The sequence below is a fragment of the Plectropomus leopardus genome, chromosome 15 (genome assembly GCF_026936395.1).
Source record: "Plectropomus leopardus strain MGB_pleo_1.0 chromosome 15, ASM2693639v1, whole genome shotgun sequence".
NCBI classification, from domain to species: Eukaryota; Metazoa; Chordata; class Actinopteri; order Perciformes; family Serranidae; genus Plectropomus; species Plectropomus leopardus.
Window position 1 is genome coordinate 15,188,618 of NC_142190.1, and position 24,800 is coordinate 15,213,417.

The following is a 24,800-nucleotide window of genomic DNA, read 5'->3' on the forward strand; positions in this document are numbered from 1 at the left end:
TAATGTCTTTCACTGTGACTATCCCAGAAAAGATGGGGGTGTTGCTATTTATATGAAAAACAAATTTCATGCTAACATCCTTTTATCAGAATCTCTCAGCGGGCACTTTGAACTTCTTGCCCTTAAATTGGAACTTCCTCAAGGGTGTTTTAAAGCCACTTTAGCAAGCAGGGAGGCTTTATCATCTTTGAGTAATTAGTCATCAACCTTAGATTTCAAGGCAAGGCAGCGTTATTTGTATAGCACACATTCAAAAATAAGTTGGTAGTCAGCAGGGTGGAGTAGGTAGTGTGAAAAAGGAACGTTTTTAGCCTCATCTGGGAGATTATTCCAGGTTTGTGCTGCATGATAACAAAATGCTGCTTCACCATGTTTAGTTCTGACTTTTGGGACGCTCGGTAGGCCTGTGCAAGGATTTTAGAACTGGAGTAATGTGCTCATATTTCCTAGTTTTTGTCAGGACTCACGCAGCATCATTCTGAATAAGCTGAAGTTGCCAAACAGCTTGTTTTGAAAGGTCTACAAAAAGACTGTTGCAGTAATCTAACCTACTGGAAATAAAGGCTGGGAGAGCCTTTCAGAGTCTTGCTGACATTATCCCTCTGACTCTGGCAATGTTTTTTAAATGATAGTAGGCAGATGAAGTTACTGATTTCTATGTCACTGTGGAAATTTAAATCAGAGTCCAGGATAACCCCGAGGTTTCTTGATTGACTCTGAGTTATGAGAGAGAGGGATTCAAAGTGAGTGTGGACACTCTGCCTGTCTTTCCGTGGCCCAGAGACAATGATGTCGGTCTTATCTCTATTGAGTTGGAGAAAATTTTAACACATTCAAATAGATTCTTATTGGTGGAGACCTTAACATGGACTGGTTTTAACATGGATTTGTCCCCGACAAATTTAAATCTCTCTGTGACACATTAAATCTTACACAATTAATTAATAGCTCTCCTTGTCCAAATCCGAATTAGAGTAGCAATTACATTGACCAGGAGTGCTATTTTCCTCAATCCTTTTAAAGTGACTTAAATTCCACAATAATCAGATCAGACAGTTTCTGGTCCTTCTGTAAGTTATCCCAAGAAAAGGGGGGCGAATATTTAAAAGCTTTTTTGCCAAGTTCTGCAGGAACCATGGGGACCAACAGAAATACAGTTAACAGTGAGAATGATTTTAGCAATAAAACAATATTTATTAGTTGCTCCTGTAAGTAATGTCTTATAGCCTACGTTTAGAGCTGACTTTCGAAAAGCACCACAGGTTTTGAATGTTCCTTTCTCGTGTTGAACGGGCACCTCATGCTGTTGGGACAAAAGACAAACAAAACATCATTATGTTTGGTAGCAAACACAAGAACTAAGAAAGCCGCAGCATTTGAATGTTGTCACCTCTACTCTTCAACTCAATTATCATCACTAGGTGCATTGACCACAAAGACTGATGCCGTCATCATCACATCTTCTCAGTTATGATGTGAGGGGCATTAGTTTTGGTTGTGAAATTAAAGGAATAATCAATGACCTGTTTCTGTTGCTACATTATTGTCTGAAAGTCCTACTCAGTTAATGGAGTGCTGTACTAAAAGGAAAAAATTCTTCTTCTTCTTTTTTTGTTTTTTTTTTTTTTTTTAAAATTTGTTTAATTTTTTCTTCTTCTTTCGGTTAGTTATTAGTTAACCGTTGTCAGGCTATCAAAAGCAATTTAAACAAAACTGACACCCTTAATTTATATAATATGAATTTTCTTGAAATTATCACTTTATTCTTAAGAAATTTTATTTATTTTCCAATACCATAGCATGTTATAAATTCACATCTAAAGTTTGATATATAAAAAACTTCAAATCCACAATTGACCTTTGCATTTAACTTGGGAGAAGGATGAACCTCCATAGCGAAAGCACCAAGGCTAAGATCTGAAAGGACCTTTCTACATTGTAATGACAGTGCTATGAATAAACTTGTATGGTAAAGCTCTCAAGATACACCTAAACTTGTGGAAACCACATGTTTAATTGCCTATCTGCGGACAAATTTTGTCAATGCAATAACATCACAGCAATGCAAGATACAGTCATGAAACACCTGCGTTGTAGAGCTCAAAATAAAGGTTGCGTTCAAAGATGGGAGTTTTCTGTCACTTTACACAGCGAGCCCACATTTGCTTTAAGTCGCAGATAGCTGTATCCCAGCTACATTGATCCCCTGCAAGATGGTCTCTAGTTTATGACTACCTTAAGGAGTTGCCAAAGTCAAATCCTCGTGTTCACATAGGGGCTTTAAATACTTAAAAGAAAAATGTTATATTACTTAAGGAACCAACCTCTCTCTTCTCTGCATCTCTTGAATAGTTTGAGGGAGAGGACGTCCAAAACTCTCTGGTAGGAAGAGAGCAGCGAAGGCAGACACAACAGACAGAGTCCCCAGTGTGATATAAGGCAGGTACCTAAAGTAATCACCTGCCACAGAGAAGGGAAAATAGGATAAACAAGTTCCTGGGAACTGTGTATGTGCACTGCAGACATTTACTGCATGTGAATTCATGTACTAAAAGAAATTCAGATTTGAAAAAAATGCAAATAATTACTACTAAAGACGTTCTACTTACCCAGCAGTAACAAAAAAGGTACAACGCAGCTGCCCACTCTGGAAATAGTAGTGCATGTCCCTGTCGCTGTATTCCTTAACACTGTTGGGTAAAGCTCTGCAGTGTAGGCAAAAATCAGAGCTATACCTACAGTAATACTATATTTACCCAGCATCTCCAGTGCAACAGCCAGTTCAGATATGCCTAAAATGTAAGAAACATTTTGTCTGAGAACAGAATTGAGCAAAAATAAAGTTTGTCAGATTAAATGCATGTAAATAAGTGTTAAGAAGATTTTTTCTCCTGCCTCTCTTCTCACGTTAAGCAGCCATTTCATCCTCTACCTCAGACATTCGAAGCTTTCTTTGTGTCATCTTATCATTCTTTACAATTCTTTAACCTTAGAAGCTGTTTAAAGAGGAACTTTACCAATTTTACACATCAAAGTCTGTTTACTGTAAGCTGCTACCCGCGAAACACCCCCAGATCATTTTCTTAACTGTCAGCAGAAGAGCGGCATTTTGGGAAAGAAGACGTCAGGTTTTGGCGATAAAGAAGAACGCATGAAATCAAAATGTTACAGCTGGTTCTGTGGCATCTTTTTTGTTTTTAGGTTATCTGTCTCATTCTTGTGAACACGATATCTTGAGGGAATTTCAAACATCCAACGTCAAAGGTTACCATCACACACATATTTTTTTGGGCTGATACACAACGTCACACTTCAGAAACGGGAGAGGAGACATTTGGTCAGATACAGTACCTTGAAATTGTGCTGATTGTATAGATCATCTGTGCTGCCAGGGGTAAGGTGTGTGCACGGCATACACGTTTTCACAGATATGAATGTAAACTGTAAGTGTAATGCGACTGGTATGCGAAGACATACAACCGAAGTGGTAATTCCAGTTTGTTTCTTAAACTTTCCACTGTGAGTCTGACACTAATTACTGTAGTTTCATTTTAACGCCTACAAATATTTGCTTTAGTACTGGGATGCACCACATAATGACACTGCTTACTTTTAGGTACCAGTGGAATGAAGTACAACGACACTCCTGCAACGAGCAGGACAAGGATGACAGACAGTCGTCGTGGAAGGTATCGCAGTGCCAGCCAGCTGGAAATGTATGCTGGTACCTCAACAGCTGCTGAGAAGAAGCAGCTGATATAGGGGTTTGCATGAAGTCGGGATGTGTTCAGGGACAGGCCATAGTATCCAGCACTCATTGTGATCCTATGAAGACAGAGATATTTACAACAGTCCTTTTAATCAAGACAACAAACTAAGTAATCAAGATAAAACATGCAGAGTTAAAAGGCAAAAAGCAATGCACTGGTGTAACACAACAGGGTTTTCAATGCACCACCATTTCAATGTAAGTAAATGTTTTGTCAGAGCTTAACATGATAAAAGTAAAAAATAAAATAAACTTGAATCACCAGTTATAATTTGTTTTTCTTGATGATGTCATGTCTGAAAAGACCCAAAATAAACACAGTGAGTAAACTCCTTGATTACTGTAACCTAACTATTTTAACAGCAATTGTATAGAAAATGTGTGTGTTTGGATCACTGTAACTGTGATTGTTTCCTCTGTATTTGGTAATGCATTTCTGTCTGACACTGCACACAAATGCTGCTTTTATGCCTACTAGTAAGGAGCTTCACTAGGGGGTTTGGCACTAACTAGTAGGACTTGTGAGTACAAAGAAACACGTATGAACCCTTCCCACATGTAAACATTGCTAGTTCTGTTTGTTGAATGCATAACCAAGCACAAAGTCCTGCTATCAGGACTTCAGGACAGGACAGGATCAGAAAACTCTCATTTTCAGCATGAATTGCCACCTTGCCCAACTTAGTGGTTTTTGTTTGTATAGTTTTAGGCAGGGTTTCCTGCCTAAAACCTGTTTGGTGACTGAAATTATTGAGACTTAGCACTCACCACACCAGGCACAGAATGAAAGACATGTTTCTGATGTTATCTGTCCTCAGCAGGTCTAAGACATTGTGATGTTCCTTAGGGGTCGTCTCTTTCTCATCAGCCTGAAACATACAAAACCTCAGTCCCACCAGCATTTTGTTGTGCTTTAGCTGTGTAGAGATGAATGTTTTCTACAAGGAAACTATAAGAGAAGGAAGGGTCATTACATCAGTGATAGATTTTGAATTTTGCATTTTTTTCCTTCTACCTCATCAGAAAGTACTTCTTTAACAACAAATCTCTCTTAAATAACAAAAACAAACTGTAAAGTGCTGCCCCATTTGATCGTGTATAATAATTCACTGGACAAAACGGGCTTGAGTTGCAGCTGCTGGACAAAGCCATGATCTGTTTGGAGACCAAGAATAAGTACAACGAACATGAACATTTAGATACAAAAAAGTCAGTCAACATCAGGTAATGTGTGCTTTGTTTTTTTTTTTTTTTGGTGGAATCATTTTTCAGTCAAAACTGAAACAGGGCAGATATGATATAGTATGTAGTATAGTAAGATTTGCCATTACTGCACCATAAGCATCAAAAGATGTTGCACCAAACTCTGGCACCAATGCAGAATTTGCATTTTGTCACTGATGTAATGGCCTTTCCATGTAATTTCATTTGTTCCCTATAAGAAGAATTGTATCACCAATATACATCCTCAAGCAGGCTTCTGTGTCTTGTTCTGCATGATTTAAGTGAAAGCAGACTCACATGTGCAATGTAATCCTTAAAGATCACCTGCGGAGCCCCAACTTTGTTCTTCTTAGCAGCCTCTCTCACTATGGCCTCGGCCTCCTGCACTCTTCCCTGAGAAAGCAACCACCGAGGAGACTCTGGGATGAACCTGCCTCAATATTCAACAGAGAAACGGAAATGTTTAGGCTGGATCAAAGGGGCTTACAAAACAAAGCAGCAAAGTTAGAGCATGAGTTAGAATATTTCTCTAGTCAGACAGCCAAATGATTAATTTTGTATCTTGACAAGGGAAAAATTGACCGTTTCTGTTTTGTTATGAGTACAACCTACCACCAGAAAGGAATGTAGAGCAGGCCAGGCAGTGAGACACCCAGCAGGAGAGATTTCCAGTCCCTTAAAAAGTAAGCAAAAAGAGGCAGCAGCATATAGCCAACAGCAAAGCCCAGACACACACCCATAGATGAGAACAGGACCCGCACTTTGCCGGTGAAGATCTCAGTGCCTGGACAAGAGGAGAAAGAGAGAAAATGCATGACAACAGTACTCATAATGTAAAGATATCAGTGATAATCAGTGATACTTAACACACTTACAGTACACACAATACACTGTATGCATATTCAAAATTACTGATCTCTGTATAACATTATCCTTTGTTGTCCCTAGAACACTTACCCAGCACAAAACCAGATACATAGTTGGAGTTATGTCCCAAACCATTAAAGAAGAGGAGGATGGCAAACACTGTCCAAGAAGGTGAAAACATCTCAGAAAATGTAAAAAGTGTCTGAAGTGCCATGGTGGCAAAGAGAACAGGCTTTCTTCCAAACCTAGAGTGAGAAATCACACAACAAAATATAAACAAATACCATTAGACTTTAAAAGAAAGCAAAAGTGCAGTAAAGAAATGCTCAATATTAACGGCAATAGGGTTACAGATCATAACAATATGCAAAACATGATTACATAACAAAACACCACGCAAAACCGCAAGACCTGCTACATATAAAAAACTGGGAATTAAAGCTTTTAGAACATGACCTTTCAAAGTACAGGTTCCTAAAAATACTGTTAGTTTGAAGGTATTTTTTTTTTAAAAGTCTGGTTTTGCAGGGACATTTTTGTGAGGCATTAAACGATTCCAAGAACATGGTGCTTAAGCAGTTTGTCTGTGAGATGATGTTTTCGGTACCTGTCTGAGAGCTGTCCTGAAAAGAAGGATCCAGCAAGAAATCCCAAGTAGAAAACTGTGGTGGTGAATGGCTGCTTCCACTGATCATCACACACCAGGTCAAACTGGAATATCCATGCATAAACAATTTTATTTATGAATTTATCCAGGAAGTCCCTTGACATTAAATCTCTTTTTCAAGGAACTAAACGAAATTTAAAGAGAAGTGGAAGTCCCACTCAACCTCCTGAGCCAGAGTTGTGCCAAAAGCCAATGCTTGTATAATCACTTTATATTTTTGAAAACAAAATAGGAACAAGTCTGGGAACAGAAGTATTTTTCCATACTCCACTTTCTTTCCCCCTGCTTCGCTACTGTGCACATGCTTTTTCTTCATGTTCTTTGCTTTGTCTACATATTACTATTATTTTGCAATTTACTACTTTGTAAACTTCATCAAAGGGGGATTTTTTTGTTTTACTTGTTCAAACCCTAATTGGGAGTTGATAAATTATGACAGCATTGCTTCCATTTTCAACACCTTTTCATCTCCCCTGACTACTCAGTAGAACACAAAAGCAACCTGCAGCCTTGACTTTTTCTTTTTTTAGTGGGGGAGACACACAGATCTTCCACTGCTAAAAAGCAGCCAAGTTTGTAAATACAAGTCACTTTTTATACGAGTGATGTGGATGTGTTCTAATGCGACTGGATTAACCGTGGAGGCTCCTAAACCAGCTTTCCCTAATGACGCTTCATACTAATGCACACTGGCACTGGGCCAAAGCATTGACTCCAATAAGGGCTTGGTCTAACGCCATCCATCGCAGAGGTAGATCCAGCAAGAACTCAAATAAGAGAGCTTCAACATGTGTATTACCACCTGAACTCTCACTGTAAAACAGGTATGACCCACTGACTATGAATAAAATGTGTGATACCACAAACTACATTGACTCCAGAAAGCTAATCAGACCACTATCACCAAGGGTAACCAAAACCCACCGCTGGGTAGAGGGTCAGAAAAAACATTGCTAACCCCACAAACGATAAACAGAGGACCAGAGGCAAAGTTGCTACCTCCGTACCTGATATGCCAGAAATTATTCTACCTGGGGTCTCACTATAAACTCTTCAAATAGCGCTGCACTGTCAGTGCTTTCGGCATACAAGCATGACACCAAAAGCCACCATCCACATCGAACTAGAATGTGTCTGGACGATGACAAATGAGTTGTCTGTTGTTACTGAAATAAACTTGCCTTGGCTTCCTGTTTTTTATATCCCAACCTGGAAATAACTCAAATCAAACTACATATGATTCTATAGAAACCATGAATTTCATATTTTTTTTCTTTTTCTCTACAGAGTGCATGATGTGCTCAATACAGTTAATATTACTGACGCTACAACTACATTACAGCTGAAAGTAAATGAGCAAACACTCTCATATTAGTAGATGGACACTCACCTCAGTTACGATGGTAGACTGGTAGGTGTCACTGTTGTAGCTCCAACCGTCCACACAGCCCTCCTGCTCCAGGTCAGTGAGGTTGACGTCCCTGTCAGGAATGAATCCCTGAGCAGAGAGATTTTGGACCACATCCAGCCTGTACCTGCTGCATCGGCTCAGCTCCGGTTCCCCATTCACCACCTCACAGTCACAATGACAAAAACATAGATAATGTTATAACTAGTTGGGCTGGTGTAAAAGTTCAAACCGGGTTGATAATAAGACAAACGCTGGACTGGTGTTTCCCTTGACTCAGCAGTCACTCTTGTGTAGAACAAACTGACATTGTGTCCCAACAGCAAGAAAGTTTCCAACCATCACATCACGCTGTGTAAAACCAGAACTTATTGTCTATACTGAATCTGTAAATCTGCTCTTCTAAACAAACCACATAGCTTTCACCTGTGCACTCAAGATCAGACCATAGAGATAAAGACTTAAAGATCCTTTGCGTAGGATTCATGGGGGTATATTGGTAACGATAACTATGTTTTCATTGGTGGTGCTGAAACAAAGAATTGTTGTGGTTCCTCTTCAATAGAGTGCAACATGTTGTTTCTACAGTAGCCCAGGACAAACAAATCAAATACTGGCTTCAGATAGGGCCATATATTTTTCATTCAGTTTTCACATGGGTCACTCTAGTCCTCCTACACGCATAACACACGGAAGAAGCTTTAGTTGGTTCCAAACTGCAACCTCACCGCTGGATTCCACTAAATCCTACACACCAGACCTTTGAAGGAAGGGTAATCTACTTTCTACCTGCCATTTTACTTTGTATCGTTATTTGCAATTGATATGTAAACCCAAGCCTAACCCTGACCACTAAGAGGGGCACTAGGCATTAACAGGGGAAATATATATATATATATATATATATATATATATATACATATACATATACATATATACACACAAACACAAATACATACACACACACACACACACATATACATATATATGTATATATATATATATATATATATATATATATATATATATATATATATATATATATATATATATATATATATATATATATATATACATATATATATATATACATACACACACACATATATATATATATATACATACAAACACACACACACACACACACACACAAACACATATATATACACATATACCCACACACACATATACTTTATATACATCATAAATCTTCCAAAAATAATCAGAAAAACTACACTTTAGAAACATACATGGAAAAAGGAGGAAAAAATTTTGAAAAAAAGTTTGATTCTTGCCTCAGTTTGATTTTTTTGATCCAGCACATGTAAAAGTTCTTTGGATGAGTGTGTCCTCCACCTTGCTTTCTACTTTTTATTCTTTCAGAGCAAACGCTAATTAAACTGATTTGCATGAAACCAAACAGGTTTAAATGTCTAACGGCTTCATTTAACTGCGTGGCAGCAAGCTCAAAGAAAGTGGCAACTCTTGTTTTTTGTGACGCTGGCTCCTCCCTGCTCTGGCCAAACCATAAACAAACAATGTCTAGACAAAAAACAAACTTTTAAAGTCTGTGCACACTGCAGCAGTTTTTTTGCGTAAGTGTTTTTTTTTAATACCAAATCAAAATATATATATATATTTTGCACAGATGCACACTGATTCTGAGGTGTTTTATTGTTCTATTCGTTACTAAAACTTGTAAATCAACACAAAATGACACATCTGCTCCCTCGCTTCTTTCCACTGGAGTTACCTTCCTGCTTCAAAAAAACTTTTGAAACAGTTTTAGATGTACAATAATTTTGGAAAAAAATGGACTCAGTGTGCAAAGACCTTGAAGCTACACATTTTATGATCAAAATACTGTCATGAAATAAAACAAACCTCTCTTCTTTCTTCTTAAATAAATGTATCCTACTGTTCGTTATAAGATAACATGTAGCAATGCTGTAAAATTCCTTGTTTTTCCAAGAGCTGTGTTCGAATCTTAATTACCTCTATTGGGATGATAGCATTTCGCCAATCTTCAGACAGGTTAACCTCTGGAACCAGACAGTGGTGACTGGGAATAGCCGTCAAGAAGACAACAGATAGTGCGCCAAATCCGTTTGGCATAATGCTGGCACAGAGCAGGAAGAAGACAATCTGCTGGAAACATCCCCACTGCCCCAAAAAAGATATGGTGTCATCATAATCCTTCATATCTGGATCCTAAGTGTATCCCCACCACTGGTATCATGTAGGATGCCTACTCAACTGGAATTTAAAAGACCGGTTTCCTTCATCTGACATGCCAATAAACACACCCTGTACCAGATAAAACATGCATAGCACAGCAAAGGGGAGAGTACAGAGTTGTAAAACATTTCTTAGGCAAGCCTTTATAAACAAGTGACACTAATCTCAGTATTATAGCCATAGCTATGCATAAACAATTCATCCCAATGTTGTATCTGATAAACACATATCTATGTACAGATTAATGGTGAAAAAATGACTTGACCTGCAGTTTTACAGGTTTTAGATGCAACAGCTTGTTTAACAGTCGCTTGACTTAAGTTTCCACAACAACTATGCAAACCTTGCAACTTTTGCTTGACTAGTGGAACATCTATTAACAGCCGTTAGTTATTTGTACCCCATTTAGGATGCAGACCTGCAGACCTGCAGTCTGCATAGCCTCTGTTTATATTTACTATCTACCTTCCTACCTATTTGCCCACTCATCTATATTTATGCAACAAAAATAAATTTTTTAACATGTTTATGTGAGATGGTAAAATGGAACGTGAGATGAATCTGTGGTGTGTGTGTGGCGTCTGCAGTGATGATTAACCATCATGGTTAGCTGGTAGGAAAAGATTTTGACTGGTCCATCTACATCCCAGCCCTTGCCTATAATCATGAGCTTTGGTTAGTGATCGAAAGAATAATAGCATGGATACAAGCTGTTGAAATAAGTTTGCACTGTAGGTTGGCTGGGCTCAGCCTTAGAGACAGGGTGAGGAGCTCAAACATCTGGAGAGAGCTCAGGGTAAAGCCACTGCTCCTTGCCATCAAAAGAGGCTAGTTGAGGTAGTTCTGAGGGCTTCCCGTTAAAGGTTTTCTGGGTGCATCCAACTAGTAAGCCCTGGGGCACACCCACAACACACTGGAGGGATTATATGCTGTATCTCATCTGGCCTGGGAACGCCTCTGGGTCCCCAAGGAGGAGCTGAAAAGGGATGCTTTGCTCAGCTTGCTGCTCCCATGACCCGTCCTCGGATAAGCGAAAAGAAAATGGATTAATGGATGGATATTTGAGATATTAGATATACCCGACACTTACAACCTTTATTAACCTATTTTAGAGAATAATTCGTATTCATCTTCGCAGCTGAAGATAGCACATTCAAGCCAATATGTAAATAAACAAATAAGACAAAAACAGTGCAGGATGTTTTTAGAAATTCTTGAAAATGGCCCAACTTAGAACTCCTCAATTTAAGTCTGCTATTACAATGTTACATTCTGATGCCTTGGACATAAGACATTAATGCTTTAAGATGATTATAAAAGGAAAATATAGATTAATGTTTCATGAAAAACTTAAACACAGTTCAGATATCAGCAAATGTAAACAGTAGTCATAATAACTCAATTGCATTATCAGCATATTCCCTACATCAGTAAAATTCTACATAATCATAGTGGACTGTTCAGGAGTCCCAAGGGTGTTGGGGTTTCTTTTCCAGTGGTGCATGGACACTTTATCCTGTTATACAGAGAAAAAACAAACAAACAAAACATCAATGGTTGTAATGTTCTGCATCGAATGTAGGGCAACTGTAAGATGAAAACTATAAATATTTCTTTCTTTCTATAAAATGCTTTATCATAACAAGCAGCTGCATTCACTGCGGTATCACAGAGGCACATACATTTACATGTTCTCTTCTTTATACAAGAAAGTGAAAGGAAACATGACAATTACACAAGAAAAGGATGAGATCTGTGGTTTAACTCAGGACTTTCATACCTTGAGATTATTGAACAAACCACTTAATTCAGTAAAGGTTTTGAAATAATCCCTCAATCTACAAAAACAGATTTCTTTGGCCACTTTGGGTAGCTGAAACAAGGTTGAAATTGGTATGAACTTGTTGAACATATCAACCATTCTTTATAACTGTTTGGTACAAAAGAAGCTTCAAAACAAAGGTGTATTTCTTAAGCGGCCTACCTGTCTCTTTTATGCATATCTTGTATAGTTTCAGGGAGAGGTCGTCCAAAACTCTCTGGAAGGAAGAGAGCAGCAAAGGCAGATACAAAAGCCAGAGTCCCGAGTATAATGTAGGGAAGATATAACAGGTAATAACCTAAAGAATGATAAGGGGGGGGTTAGGTTAGAGAAAGCTATGGGTGCTATGTGTCTGTGCATTCACAGTATAGGTGAACTTAAAGGTAGAGTCTGAAAGTTTAAAGAGGAAGGTGCTCCTTCATAAACTCCATTTTACAGTCCTTCTAAATCCAACAAACTTCCTTTTTATACATCCACAGTGTTTCCCATATCCTGTGCATGATTCTTGCCCCACCTGCTGGCATTTTTTTAAACATATCACATTCAACCTCTATTCAAATTAGGACTTCATCATTAATGCATTAACTACAATGAAATTCAGGTCCGTACATGCCTTTTTTTTTTAAATTGCAAATTAATTTAATTAATTAATTGATTGATTTTGGCAATGGAAAAACTGTATAGTAATTTACAGGGGTCCCTTGACCTCTGACCTCAAGATATCTTAAAATGAGTTCTGTGGGATTACAGATACTTGGTGGTATTCCCACATAGATTTTTTATTGTCATTTGAATTTAACTCAGGAAAATCTGATAAGACTTGCTTTCCCTTGTCAATATGGACTTCAAAACTGTTTTGAAATGCAAAATAATACATTTGAAAATGTGATAAAAATGCAGTTAATTGTGATCAATTGTGTATTGTGAACTATGGATTTTCTTCTGTCTTTTAACAGCCCTTATTCAAACATATCAGAGCTGCATGACATCCTCAGCAACAACAAAAAATATATATATGTGTGTGTGTGTGTGTGTGTGTGTGTGTATATATAATAGTAATAAAACACACAACAAAAATTACGTGTGGTAGGTCTGGAAAATGTGATGAAATTATAGTTTTCCATGACCATGCTATGAAATAATAACACTATCTCTGTGTAGATTGGTTCCCTATAAACTGCGCTTTCACTATGCAATTCTGTCTGCCTCGAGGTACAATCTCCCAGGAAAATGGCTCAATTTATGGCATAAAAGGAAGTAAATCAACAATCGTGTGACAAAAACAGGAAGAGGACAGCACTTTTTTGCCTAGGGGCTTTCGTGGTTATACCCAGTTAAGAGTTTCAATAAGTTCTCTGTAGTTACTATTCCCAGTAGAAGTAATTGCAGATACTGGAACAAACAAAGTAATTGCGGAAACTCTACCTGAAAAAAAAGAGCTTCATCGTTAAACTTCTGCTTACAGAACATGTGTGCATGACTTCCAAACTTAGAGAAATACATTTTAAGTGGCCCAAACTCAACTTTTGAGTACATCAGTGCTTCAGTGCAGGTGCTTGAAAAATTAAAGGGTCAAACTAATGCTAATAACTATTATCTAAACCCAATTTACTCACTCAGCTTAAACAGAGATGGTGCAAGGCAGCTTCCCAGTCTGGAAACAGTAGTGGTTATCCCTGTTGCAGTGTTCCTGAGCATTGTTGGGTAAAGCTCTGCTGTGTAGGCAAACAACAGGGAGCTAGTAGTGGTAATACCATATTTACCCAACATCTCCAGTGCAAGAGACAGACTTGATAGACCTAAAGGTAAGGGACATAGTTTTGTTTAGTTTCTATACTTTAAAAGTTTCTTTTTTTATTAAAAACAACAGTATAAGAAACACATACAAGTCTGAAGCCCTTGATTAACTTTTACCTGTGTCCGTATCATGCAGCAACACTTTATAATAAGCTTAACAAAGACAGATTTAGGTATTGCTTAACTTATATCTGACTCATTATGATTCAATACATTGATTATTGTAGAGTGTTTGATTAATTGCTGTTGCTATATATATGTGTGTGTGTATGTATGAATTTCACCACATAAACCATCACTTGGCATCAATAATCTTTATGAATTAACTCCTGGTATATTCTTTTCCTTCTTACCCTGAGGTACTAGTTGAATGAGGTAGAGTGGCACTGCTCCAAAAAGCAAGGTACCGATGACAGACAGCTTTCGTGGAAGGTATCGCAGAGCCAGCCAGCTAGAAATGTATGCTGGTATCTCCACAGCTGCTGAGATGAAGCAGCTGATATAGGGGTCAGAATGAAGTTGGGGTGTGTTGAAAGACAGGCCATAGTATCCAGCAGTTGAAGAGAACCTGGGCAAGACAAGACACAGACATAAAGCAGAGATGTATAAATAGCAAGGGCTTCACTCCTACCATAAACAAATTGTTAGAAAATGAAATTAATACATTCTTAATTGAGAAAAAAGTCCATTCATGAATATAGATTTGAGAAAATTTTAACCACATTTTAAATGTGATTAAGCTGTGCTGCAGTATGGGTCCTTATTGCTATTGAAATAAAATATTTCTGAAGTTTGCTGTGCACGCACGCACACACGCACGCACGCACGCACACACACACACACACACACACACACACACACACACACACACACACACACAGATGACACAAAAAAGTTTCAAAGTTATACATATATATACATATACACAATAAAACCACAAAATATCTCTATACTGCTCGTCTGAAGTAATCCCAGTGTCCTGAAGCCTTGGGGTGCCAAAATGTCACTGGTGCCATGTTTTTAGTCTTGTTGTAGCCTGTAGCTCCCTAGTGGTAGCCATGTTCACGTATGTGTGCACATGTGAGACCAATAAGAGCTCCTGGGAGCTGCACGCCAGAAACAGGAAAACATGCAGGAAACGGCTGCAGGTTGGAGTCAAACCCAGGGCCGCAAGAACTTAGCTTTTTGTACATGGGGTCTCTCTTTACCAGGTGAGCAAATGGGTGCTGTTTTTTGAGACCAGCTTGCTGTGTTCCTTCTATATTTGCCTGTGCTTTTTATATTTGCAACATGTCCCTGCATGTGCTGCAGTTAAGATCTCTCATGATGTAATTGTTTTTTTTTGTTTTTTTTATGTCCATTTAAATGTCTTTCACAAGTTCCATTGCAATGAGCCATCTACCACACTGTAGTAACTGTTAATAACTGTTGCAAACAAATGTCATTCTGAGTTTATGTTATGTAATTAAAAGCTGTTTACTTACGCTACCAAGCAGAGAATGAGTGTTGTCCTTCTGATGTTGCTCGTCCTCAGCAGGTCAATGACACTGTAGTGTGTTTTAGAGTGCGTCTTTGTCTTATCAACCTGCAAGACACAAAAACCTAAGTCTCACCCTCTGTTTGTTGTGTGTTGTGTCACTAACCTATTATCCTCAGGATGTTTACATAAAATGACAGAAAAATGTTTTTCAGACATTAAAACAAATAACATGATTTTGATTTTGACTGATTATCTTTCCTTAAAATGTGCTTGGATTGCAGGATTATTTTAAATGTGATAACAATGAATTTTCAGAGACAGAATACAATATTTTGTTGATAAGACAAGATTAATTTGATGATGTTACAACATACCTGTCCGTGATACTACAACACAAGTTAATTGTTTAATAGTGAGTGCCAATAACAAACATGGACTGGTCAACTTACACTGCAATCTTGAAAGATAACTGTCGGAGCCAGAACTTTGTTCCACCTCGCAGCCTTCCTAACTATGGCCTCTGCCTCTTCCACTCTTCCCTGAGAGAGAAGCCACCGAGGCGACTCCGAGATCAGCCTGAGTCATTGTACAACAAAGACACAGACAGAGAGGGTAAGATTGGATCAGAAGGGTTTGAAAGACAAACCAACAAACAAATTGTAACATTTCACTTGACCATGTCTTGCATTAATAAGAATCACAACCCGTCCTTTTTAAAAATCCTAAAATTGTATGATCAAGTACTTACACCTTCCTCTGTGTGGACACAGATTACAGAATAGTCATATTAGACTTTAGACGTTTATTTAAGTAGGCATTTTTTAATCTCTTACTAGGGAATGAAAAGATTTAAACAGGCACACCCTTAATTTGCAAGCTTTGTTCTGGTTACACTTTTCCAAAATTGAGTTTTAGAACAATGCTGTGAGATAATTTCACAGTTTTAGTTTTCTTTCAGGATACATAGTCTTGCCCAATTATTTTGTAGTCTGCAAATCAGTCTGCCACAACACATACAAGGTTGTACTCTACGGTTTTAAATTTGTTTCCCTGCAAACATACATTCAAATACTATATATCCTTTGCGGTAGATTCATGGTATTCTTCTTTGTAGTAAGTGCAACCTACCACCAGAAGGGGAAGTAGGCCAGGCCTGGCAAAGACAAAGCCAACAGGAGAGATCTCCAGTCCCTTAAAAAGTAAGCGAAGAGAGGTAGCATCATGTAGCCAATGGCAAAGGCTAAACATGTGCCCAAAGATGAGTAAAAGACTCGTACATGACCGGTCAAGGTCTCAGCGCCTGCATACAAAAATAAATAAATACAGAGGTACATGTAGTGAGCAAGTGAAAAGAAGTAGATATGTACAGTATGTTTTAACAAATGTATACTCTAAAGTATACAGAATCTTACAAATGCAAAAACTATTGTGGCAGTGTTTAAAGAATGCAATGTTCATATGTACCCAGCACTAAAGCAGCTACAAAGTTGGAGATCTGACCCAAACCGTTGATGACGAGGAAGATGGTGAACATAATCCATGAAGTGGAGAAGACCTGAATAAAGGTAAAGACAGTCTGAACTGCCATGGTTGCAAAAAGAACAGGTTTTCTTCCAAACCTGTAAGAGAATTTCAGTAAGGTTTCATTACCAAAGCACATACCAGCATACTGATGTAAGGGTTAATTAACTTTCTTTAACACTCAAGGGGTTGGAGATTTACTCAGCAGATGTGCTTAACACAAACATATCAAACGCACAATCATCAGAATAAAAATGTCCACTAATGGTTATACTGTATTCAAAGGCTTAATAAAGTACAACCCTAGTTACAGAAACGGTGGGATACTGTGACAGAATGCAATTATTTTCAAATTGTTTTGACCTTTATCTTATTGAACACTATACTAATACAAAATTATTAATATTCAAACTGGTTGAGTGTTGCAGTTTTTACCATCAGAATCTGAAAGTACTCCCAACTTTGACAGAAAGTTGAAGTTCATTTTCAAAAAAAATCTCAATGCTGCTTCTCTTTATCAAGCTAGGTATTAAAAGTTTGCTGTCATGCCCAAAATACTCCAATTTTTTTTCCTCCAAGAATGGTATAGACATAAACTGCCCTGTTTTCCCTCAGTCAGGGCCAAGATCAGTATAGTGGAGGCCCTGACATTGTGTTGTTATCTCGGGAAAATACAGTTTCACCATCTTGAGATCTCAAGAAAATTATCTTGATATCTCCGGAAAACAGAGAAAAAAATGTATGAATGAATGGCCCTTAGGGCTTCCATAGAAACTTTCCCCACATTAGATGAATGATTTCTTTCTTCCACAGTGAATAAAACATAGGCTCACATATTTGTCTGATACTCACATTACTAATTTGCACCACTGTGTATCATATTCTATGTTACAGATAAAATGCAACACAACTCCTCTTAACGTAGCATTGTGTAATATAACACCACACTATGTAGCACTAAGTAACCCCACATTGACAAAGGTCTCTCCCATCATCTGGCAAGATTCCACAAAAAAATGATGACCCTCTCCATTCCTGACATATATACAGATATAGCATGAAATCATGCTCAAAGTGTCTAATGAACAAATTGGATTTGGAGGTACAGCAACCCCTGAAATTAGTGGCTGGTTTGATCAATAATTAGTAACTAATTACTTTATAGTATATAGGGTGTTAAAGGTTTATAGCACTGCCTATATAGTATATTGTGTATACAGCGTATCTCAAGGAGCCGGTGTTTTCATACCTGTCTGAGAGCTGTCCTGAGAAAAAGGATCCTATAAGAACTCCAACAAAGAAAACTGTGGAGGTGAACGGCTGCTTCCACTGCTCACTGCACACCAGGTTAAACTGAAATGGCCATACATAAACAATTAAACAGTAAAATACATCAACTAAGAAATATCCAATGTTCTGAGATCTCTGCTGCAACTTCTACATGCCACATACTCAATGTCTGATTATGTTTCAGTGACAAGGCTGGCATTATTTCATATTTTTCTAATTGTTAAAAATCCCAGTGAGTCCATCTTTCAATCTCCTTGACTTGCCAAACTCTTAATTTAATCACATTATTTGTTTAACTATATTTCCCAACACGTCAATCTGCAATTGCATCCTTATTCTTTACTTACAGGCAAAGCTTATATTCTAAATGCACTGGTATAATATGTTTTTCTGGGCTGACGTATTTGTAAATAAGCACTTAATGCAATATTTAAGTGTCAAAGAAGTAGAGGAGGAAAAATTTCTTTTCTGGGGTTGATCATTGCCATCTGTAGCAATAAGATACATGTTAGTGGACTATAGTGAGCAAACATGCACTCCTTTGTTTTTGTTGTAAAGTGCAAAAATAAAATGACTTTAGTTTAAAGCTTTATACTTGAAAGGAAGGTCCAGAGATGGGGGAGGGACATTTTTCTATGAATTTCATTGTGACTGACAACCCTGTTCGTCATGACAAACAAAGTCCACAGCTCCACATTCATGGCTATGTGGACACTCTTGCGAAACCGTCTGAGGGCCCTTAGGCGTGAGCACAAAACAAGGCGACCTCTCTCTCCACCCGTGTTTTTCTGACAGAGAAGTGGAGCCTAGGTCAGTGGGGCATGCTGGAGGCCGGAGCTGTGGGATAGAGCTAGGTGGCTGAGAGTCCAGCCGGCGCACTTGGAGCATGCTGGAGGCTTTACAGGGTCTGAGAGACGGTCATAGCGGATGTCAGTACAGCTAGGGCCGCAGAGCATATCGGAGGGTGAAAGGTCCACGGGTCAGTGCCCACGGCTGAGTCAGTGTCCAAAGTTGGTTATCCTTCATCATTTTCTGGCTGTACACTATGACTGTGTCTCAAGTGTGGGTTAATCTTCCAGATTTCTAACAACCAAACTCCTGAAGTTGGTAGAGGGACATCAAATCTTTGATAATTTTGAACCTGGCTTTCACCGTAAACATATTGATGAGACTGCATTATTAACCCTCTAAAACTTGGATCATAATTGTTTTCGTGCTGGGATCAGACACCTTTCACAAGCATTGAAACCTTTGAAACATAAGCAAATTGGTTTGATTTCTTTCAAAAACATGGGAACAAGGGTAGTATTATAAAATGATCTCAGAGTTGCCGAGTTGTTTTTCTGAACTGAGAGGCAATTCATGTCAATTTCCCCAGTGGGAAAGTTGTCATTATTTAGACACCACATGAGAGCAGCATTAAAAATGGCGCTTGTTTTGTTGTCCCACCAAGCAGTTTTCTTGGGCCGCGCTGATGCACCTCCACCGAGGCAAGGACTTGTAGTGGAGACATGTACGGGCAAGAACCTGTAAAACTACCCCTGAGTTCCTGCAATAGAAACGGGCCTACTGTGCTGCAGTTCAATTCATTTCCAATGGATGGTTACACCTTGCAGGTTCATAAAAAGATAACCATCTGAAACCTTTACAAAGAATGTGTCTAGAATCGAGGTCAACGACACCTCCTCACTAAGGTATTAGTTTATGTCTCCTAAGTGAGGACTCTTTAGAAGTGAATTTAGGAGCTCTCTGAGAGTATTCTCAGACTGTTTGTGAATACAACCCCAGACATACATTGAAAAGCTTTTCTAGTTTGCTCATTCAAATACAGATCACATGACAGAAACAAAATCAAATCTAAAGACAACAAACTCCTGACTGGCCAAGCTGCACAGGCAGGTTGGATTAGTGGCAGCAAAAACAATTTATCCACAACGCGGGTGTTTCGCTTTATGTGTTGAATTTTAGAGACTGCCAAATTTATTAGACTTAAAGCTGTGACATGCCTCACAACATTAAGGCGGAGCATGATAATGACATATCAACAACACAGTGTGTGCCCACAAATGAGGTAACCTCAACAAAAAAAGTCAAATGAAAGAAAGTGCTCAAAATAAAGCTATAACAATGCTCATATTTCTTGTGAAGTCTTCATATTTACATATGTATGATGAGCAAGCGCCAACTAGGTGACTGTTAACTGACTGTTGCTGTGTTTACAGTGCTGTGCCCAAGAATGTACTGGCATAATTATGGACGCTTAAATTAGTTATGACATGTCACTGAGTCCTATACAAAATATTTGGACGCATCCCAACACTGCAGGCAACAGCTCTGCCTTAAACACACTGCAGAAAGACATATAAAGGACACATTAAGAGTCAACAGGAAGCTCATTACTTTAAACAAACACTCTCACCTCAGTTACTATGGTAGATTTGTAGACATCTCTGTTGTAGCTCCACCCGTCCACACAGCCCTCCTGCTCCAGGTCAGTGAGATTGACATCACTACCAGGAATTAACCCCTGAGCAGAGAGATTTCTGACGACATCCAGCCTGTACCTGCTGCATCTGCTCAGCTCCTGTTTCCCATTCACCACCTCAAAATCAGAATGACACAAATTGCATCAGTGTTATTAGTAAATTTCTATTCCATTTTACAAATCCTTGTATTATGCATGATGAAATACCATATAAAGAACTGCGTGCAGCAATGGGCTTTCAATAATAAGGTAATGACAGCTGGCTGACATCTGTACCGTTCTACATCTTGGCATATAACCCTGGATACAGGAAATAAACTACAATGCTACAATTTTCAACAAAAAGAGACCAGAATTCAAAGAATTAAAAACGTCAAAGCCCCTCAAGTGGCAGTACAAAATATGACAGAATTTGCAATTTTGCACATGCAGTGTTCTCTTACAGTTCGTTGTGATTATATGTTAGCTAAGTTGTTTATTTGTGCTGCGTTCTTATTAGTTCTTGTTCTTCTTGGTAATAAATATAAAATACTACATGATTATTAGGGGAAGTTTGTGTTGCATTAAACCTCCCTAAGTCATATTAGAATGAAGCGCCTGAAGTCCAAGATGAGCTTGTTAATTGTCGTGCACTCAGGACAAAAAACTGCATCTTTAAGCAGGAGCTCTCAGCCCTGGCAGTCTCCAGGGGCATGTCCAGGGGTGGCACGGGCCACTGCTGAAATCCACCCCATTATGACTGGCTATCTGTCCAGCAAGTTTGAACTGTTCAAAGAGTAAACTGAATTATTGTTTAGAGGTGCAATTCAGCTTCACATCTGACAAACAGTACTGTGTCAGAGTAGTGTCTAGCTCAACTTGTTTTACATTCAAAGAAACTTATCAAACTGTTACAAAGTTTGTTCACACAGGGTTATTTATTTTAATTTGTTGGTACTTTAATTGTGTCCACACTTTATACTTGCTATTGTGCTATTTACTTTAGGAGGAACAATTTCTTTAAAGCACACTTTTGTGTGGTTTCATTCTAATTGGTAGGTCTATTTATCATTTAATCTCAACCACAAACAGGAACATAAGACACTACCATGTAGGTAATTAAAGTAGATATGGGTAGACATAAATTGTAAATTAAAGCTATGATGACGAGTATGCCTGCAGCAGCACCCATATTTCTTGAAATCCCCCCCCCGCCCCGCCAAAAAAAAAGGATACGCCACTGGCAGTCTCACCTCCACAGGTATGATGGCTTTACCCCAGTCTTCCGTAAGGTTGAGATCGGGAATGAAGCAGTGGTGGTTTGGTGCATCAGTCAGGAAAACAAGAGTAAACGCACCAAATCCATTGGGCACGATGCTTACACACAGCAGGAAGAAGACAACTTGCTGGAAACGTCCCCATTGACCAAGAAAAGCTATGCTGTCCTCATAATCATTCATGGCCAGAGAATCCTCTTCTTTCCAGGACTATTGCTCTACTTTCTGTCTCTATGCAACTGTGTGTTGTACAGTCATGACTGTATCAACTACACCCGGCTCCCTGCCAACCAGCTGTGGCATAAACCAAGATAAAAGGAAGGCTAAAACATTCCTCCCCTCCTGCCTATCATCCAGCCACCGCCCTGTCTATAAAACAAGCACGCCATCTATCGTGCATAACCACCAAACTTAATTGTGCTCAGATGTGGTTTTATTTTTCAATTGGTGAGCAACTCAAAAAATATTTCTTGGCTTGTTTTGTCTCTCACGCTCTGGTTAAACAAGGTTACACTGCGGTATCCAGCCCTTTGTTAACCCTATCTGAAACCTTAGCAAACTGTCTTGATCTCTTCTATAAGCATTGCAAGAAGGGACTGAGCAACAACAAAAGAAATGACCTAAAACTTAGCAAGAAATTAGTAAAAAGTGCAAAAAATTTACCTGAAAGTAAGTCAAAACAAAACAAACAAGGCAAAGGGGACTTGGTAAAAGAGCTTAAAAAATTACAATGATTCTGTAACATAATATAAATATGCAATTGGAATAATTACAAAAATCATTAGCTTTTTTTCTTTGTTCCCTAGACATTTTCCCTCGCTTTTTTGAAGAACAAATGTCTAAGTCTACTAATTTGTTACAATTTGAGAAACATTTCTTACCAAGATGCTCTTGTCCTTTTCTCACATTTTTGAAAGAAATTGCTCCAATTTGCTCCGTTTTTAAAGGGTTAAATATTGTGAAAGGTGTCTGAAAGAAGCACAAGACAAGTCATGTAAAAATAAAAATATGAAACAAACAAAAGCTAGTAAAAAATAAAGTAGGAAAAAACACAGAAAATATCTAAAATAAATCAAATATACTGAATAATTATCCACAGATATGGTTCCAATATCTCAAGAAGAAATTATTAACTAATTAAAATTAAATAATTTTGAAAAGGAAGTCTAAGTTAAAAGGAAATTGTTGTCATTGTCTCTGTTTGACACTACTGCAGTTTTAAAACTTGTTAAAAGACAAGAGAGACAACAAGAGAGATTTGTTGTTGTATGGTCTGTGTAGGGGATTTAAGGTATCAAAATAAAATTTAAGGTGTCAAAATAAAATGCACAAACCAGGTAAAGACCACCATAAAGAGACACAAAACTACATCAAAGTCTGTGTCTCACTCCTTTGTTGGGGAGGTGATGGGGCCCTTTGTTGTCTCATAAACCGCTCATGATCACAGCTGACTTTCCAGAAGCACAACAGGTTCTGGTGTTTATTTTAGAGCAACCCAGGGACACTTTGTGACACGCTGTGACACACTGTGACAAAGAGACAAACATAATTTGTTTAATGTCCTTAAATGACTGCGGGACAGAAAAGGAGCCACAAGTTAGTCATGTTTGCTGATTATCAAGGAATTCATCATCACAATCAAAAGCGGCTGTGTTTAAGCCGTCAGGAATGTCACTGTTACCACACCCTATCTATCACTCTAAAGATAATGAGAATAGTAACCACATGTATAGAGATATATAATACATACATAATAACTTCATGGCTCCGCACTTAACCCCGCCCTGCCCACAGAATGGGGCGGGGCGGGAACGAACCCTGTTCCCAGGTTTCGAACTAGGGACCCTCTTGCTGTGAGGCAACAGTGCTAACCAGGACGCCACCGTGCCGCCCTGAAGTGAATGTCTGTTTTATATGAAAGAAACCCCTCATGGCGTTCTTAAAATATAGAGTACTAGAGAATGGGAGATATGGACATATAACAGAAAAACACAATGCCTCTGGCCATGGCAATAGCTATCACAGAGCCAATAAAAAGAAAATAAATATGGATAATGCATTAAAATATTTTTATTCCAGACAAAAACAATGTTTTGTCTCTATTTTAGAATCAAGTACGATTGAATATTATAAATAATCATTTTTTATCAGAAAGATAAAAACAAATCACACTTTTATCACCATGATTTTAACGGCGTTTTGCATAGCACAACCCACTGCCATATGAGTGGGTTTTTAATTTTTAAATAATTTTCTTTACCAATGTTTTTTATATGTTTGGATGGGTAAATAAAAATAACTATTAACGCCTGACGCAAACACACACATATAAATCAAAAAATGGTTTATTTAACTCAAACTAAAATACATATTGACTAACTGTTGCAGTGTGTAAGAAGGGGAGGGATATTGAATGTTACAGCAAGTCAAAGAAGTCAAAGTGTCTTTTCAAAGGACTACATAGAGTGTATGCATCACACTGAGCCTGTGTTCCCAATACCTGTCTGAGAGCTGTCCCGAGAAGAAGGATCCAATAACAACTCCAAGAAAGACAACTGTAGAACTGAAAGGCTGCTTCCACTGATCACTACACACCAGATTAAACTGAAATAGCCAAACATTAAACAGAAATTTAGGGGAAAAAAACAAAGCAGCCACAATTGAAAAAAAATATGCAAAGAATATTATAAAAAAAATAAAAATAAATAAGATTTACAAGAGGGATCTGCATTTATCCTGAACTACAACTACTGCAAGTGCACACATGCACGCACGCACGCACGCTTACTCACTTCAGAGATGATGGTGGATTGGTAGATGTCTCTACTGAAGCTCCATCCGTCCAAACAGCCCTCCTGCTCCAGGTCAGTGAGATTGACATACCTGCCAGGAATTAATCCCTGAGCAGAGAGATTTCGAACCACATCCAGCCTGTACCTGCTGCGTCACAATGACACTTTATTAGATTTATTAGGT

The 24,800-nt window shown here is 38.3% G+C and overlaps 2 protein-coding genes across 3 annotated transcripts; both read right to left on the bottom strand.

Annotated features, from left to right (window-relative positions):
• Positions 1-1,170: 1,170 nt before the first annotated feature.
• Positions 1,171-10,408, bottom strand: LOC121952351 (organic cation/carnitine transporter 2-like). The gene is made up of 11 exons (XM_042498968.2): positions 9,931-10,408; positions 7,918-8,100; positions 6,468-6,571; positions 5,951-6,105; positions 5,606-5,777; positions 5,291-5,423; positions 4,538-4,638; positions 3,611-3,825; positions 2,610-2,792; positions 2,325-2,460; positions 1,171-1,303 (listed from the first exon to the last, which is right to left on the bottom strand). Exons 1-11 carry the CDS (start codon positions 10,135-10,137, stop codon positions 1,234-1,236), a joined length of 1,659 nt encoding a protein of 552 aa, XP_042354902.2. The 5' UTR covers positions 10,138-10,408; the 3' UTR covers positions 1,171-1,233.
• An 825-nt stretch (positions 10,409-11,233) lies between these two features.
• On the bottom strand, positions 11,234-23,700 carry LOC121952608 (solute carrier family 22 member 4-like). 2 transcript variants are annotated; one of them, XM_088088741.1, is made up of 13 exons: positions 23,213-23,700; positions 22,706-22,793; positions 21,801-22,487; positions 20,503-20,685; positions 18,043-18,146; positions 16,737-16,891; positions 16,401-16,572; positions 15,722-15,848; positions 15,277-15,377; positions 14,146-14,360; positions 13,612-13,794; positions 12,158-12,293; positions 11,234-11,689 (listed from the first exon to the last, which is right to left on the bottom strand). In XM_088088741.1, the coding sequence occupies exons 3-13, from the start codon at positions 22,005-22,007 to the stop codon at positions 11,620-11,622; spliced, it is 1,653 nt and encodes a 550-aa protein (XP_087944867.1). In that variant the 5' UTR covers positions 22,008-22,487; positions 22,706-22,793; positions 23,213-23,700; the 3' UTR covers positions 11,234-11,619. The 2 variants fall into 2 exon arrangements, with proteins under 2 accessions (XP_087944867.1, XP_087944866.1); XM_088088740.1 differs by having other exon boundaries at positions 23,159-23,700.
• Positions 23,701-24,800: the final 1,100 nt, after the last annotated feature.

What these genes read in the sequence shown, in the direction of transcription:
- LOC121952351 (XM_042498968.2), bottom strand. Translation starts at nt 10,137, where the DNA reads ATGAAGGATTATGATGACACCATATCTTTTTTGGGGCAGTGGGGATGT. An exon ending in TGTATCTGGTTTTGTGCTGG is followed by an intron (nt 5,778 to 5,950) that starts GTAAGTGTTCTA and finishes CCTCTTGTCCAG; the next exon opens with GCACTGAGATCTTCACCGGC. An exon ending in TTAAGGATTACATTGCACAT is followed by an intron (nt 4,639 to 5,290) that starts GTGAGTCTGCTT and finishes TGTATGTTTCAG; the next exon opens with GCTGATGAGAAAGAGACGAC.
- LOC121952608 (XM_088088741.1), bottom strand. Translation starts at nt 22,007, where the DNA reads ATGAATGATTATGAGGACAGCATAGCTTTTCTTGGTCAATGGGGACGT. An exon ending in AATCTACCATAGTAACTGAG is followed by an intron (nt 18,147 to 20,502) that starts GTGAGAGTGTTT and finishes TGGCCATTTCAG; the next exon opens with TTTAACCTGGTGTGCAGTGA. An exon ending in CATTCAACTAGTACCTCAGG is followed by an intron (nt 13,795 to 14,145) that starts GTAAGAAGGAAA and finishes CCTTACCTTTAG; the next exon opens with GTCTATCAAGTCTGTCTCTT.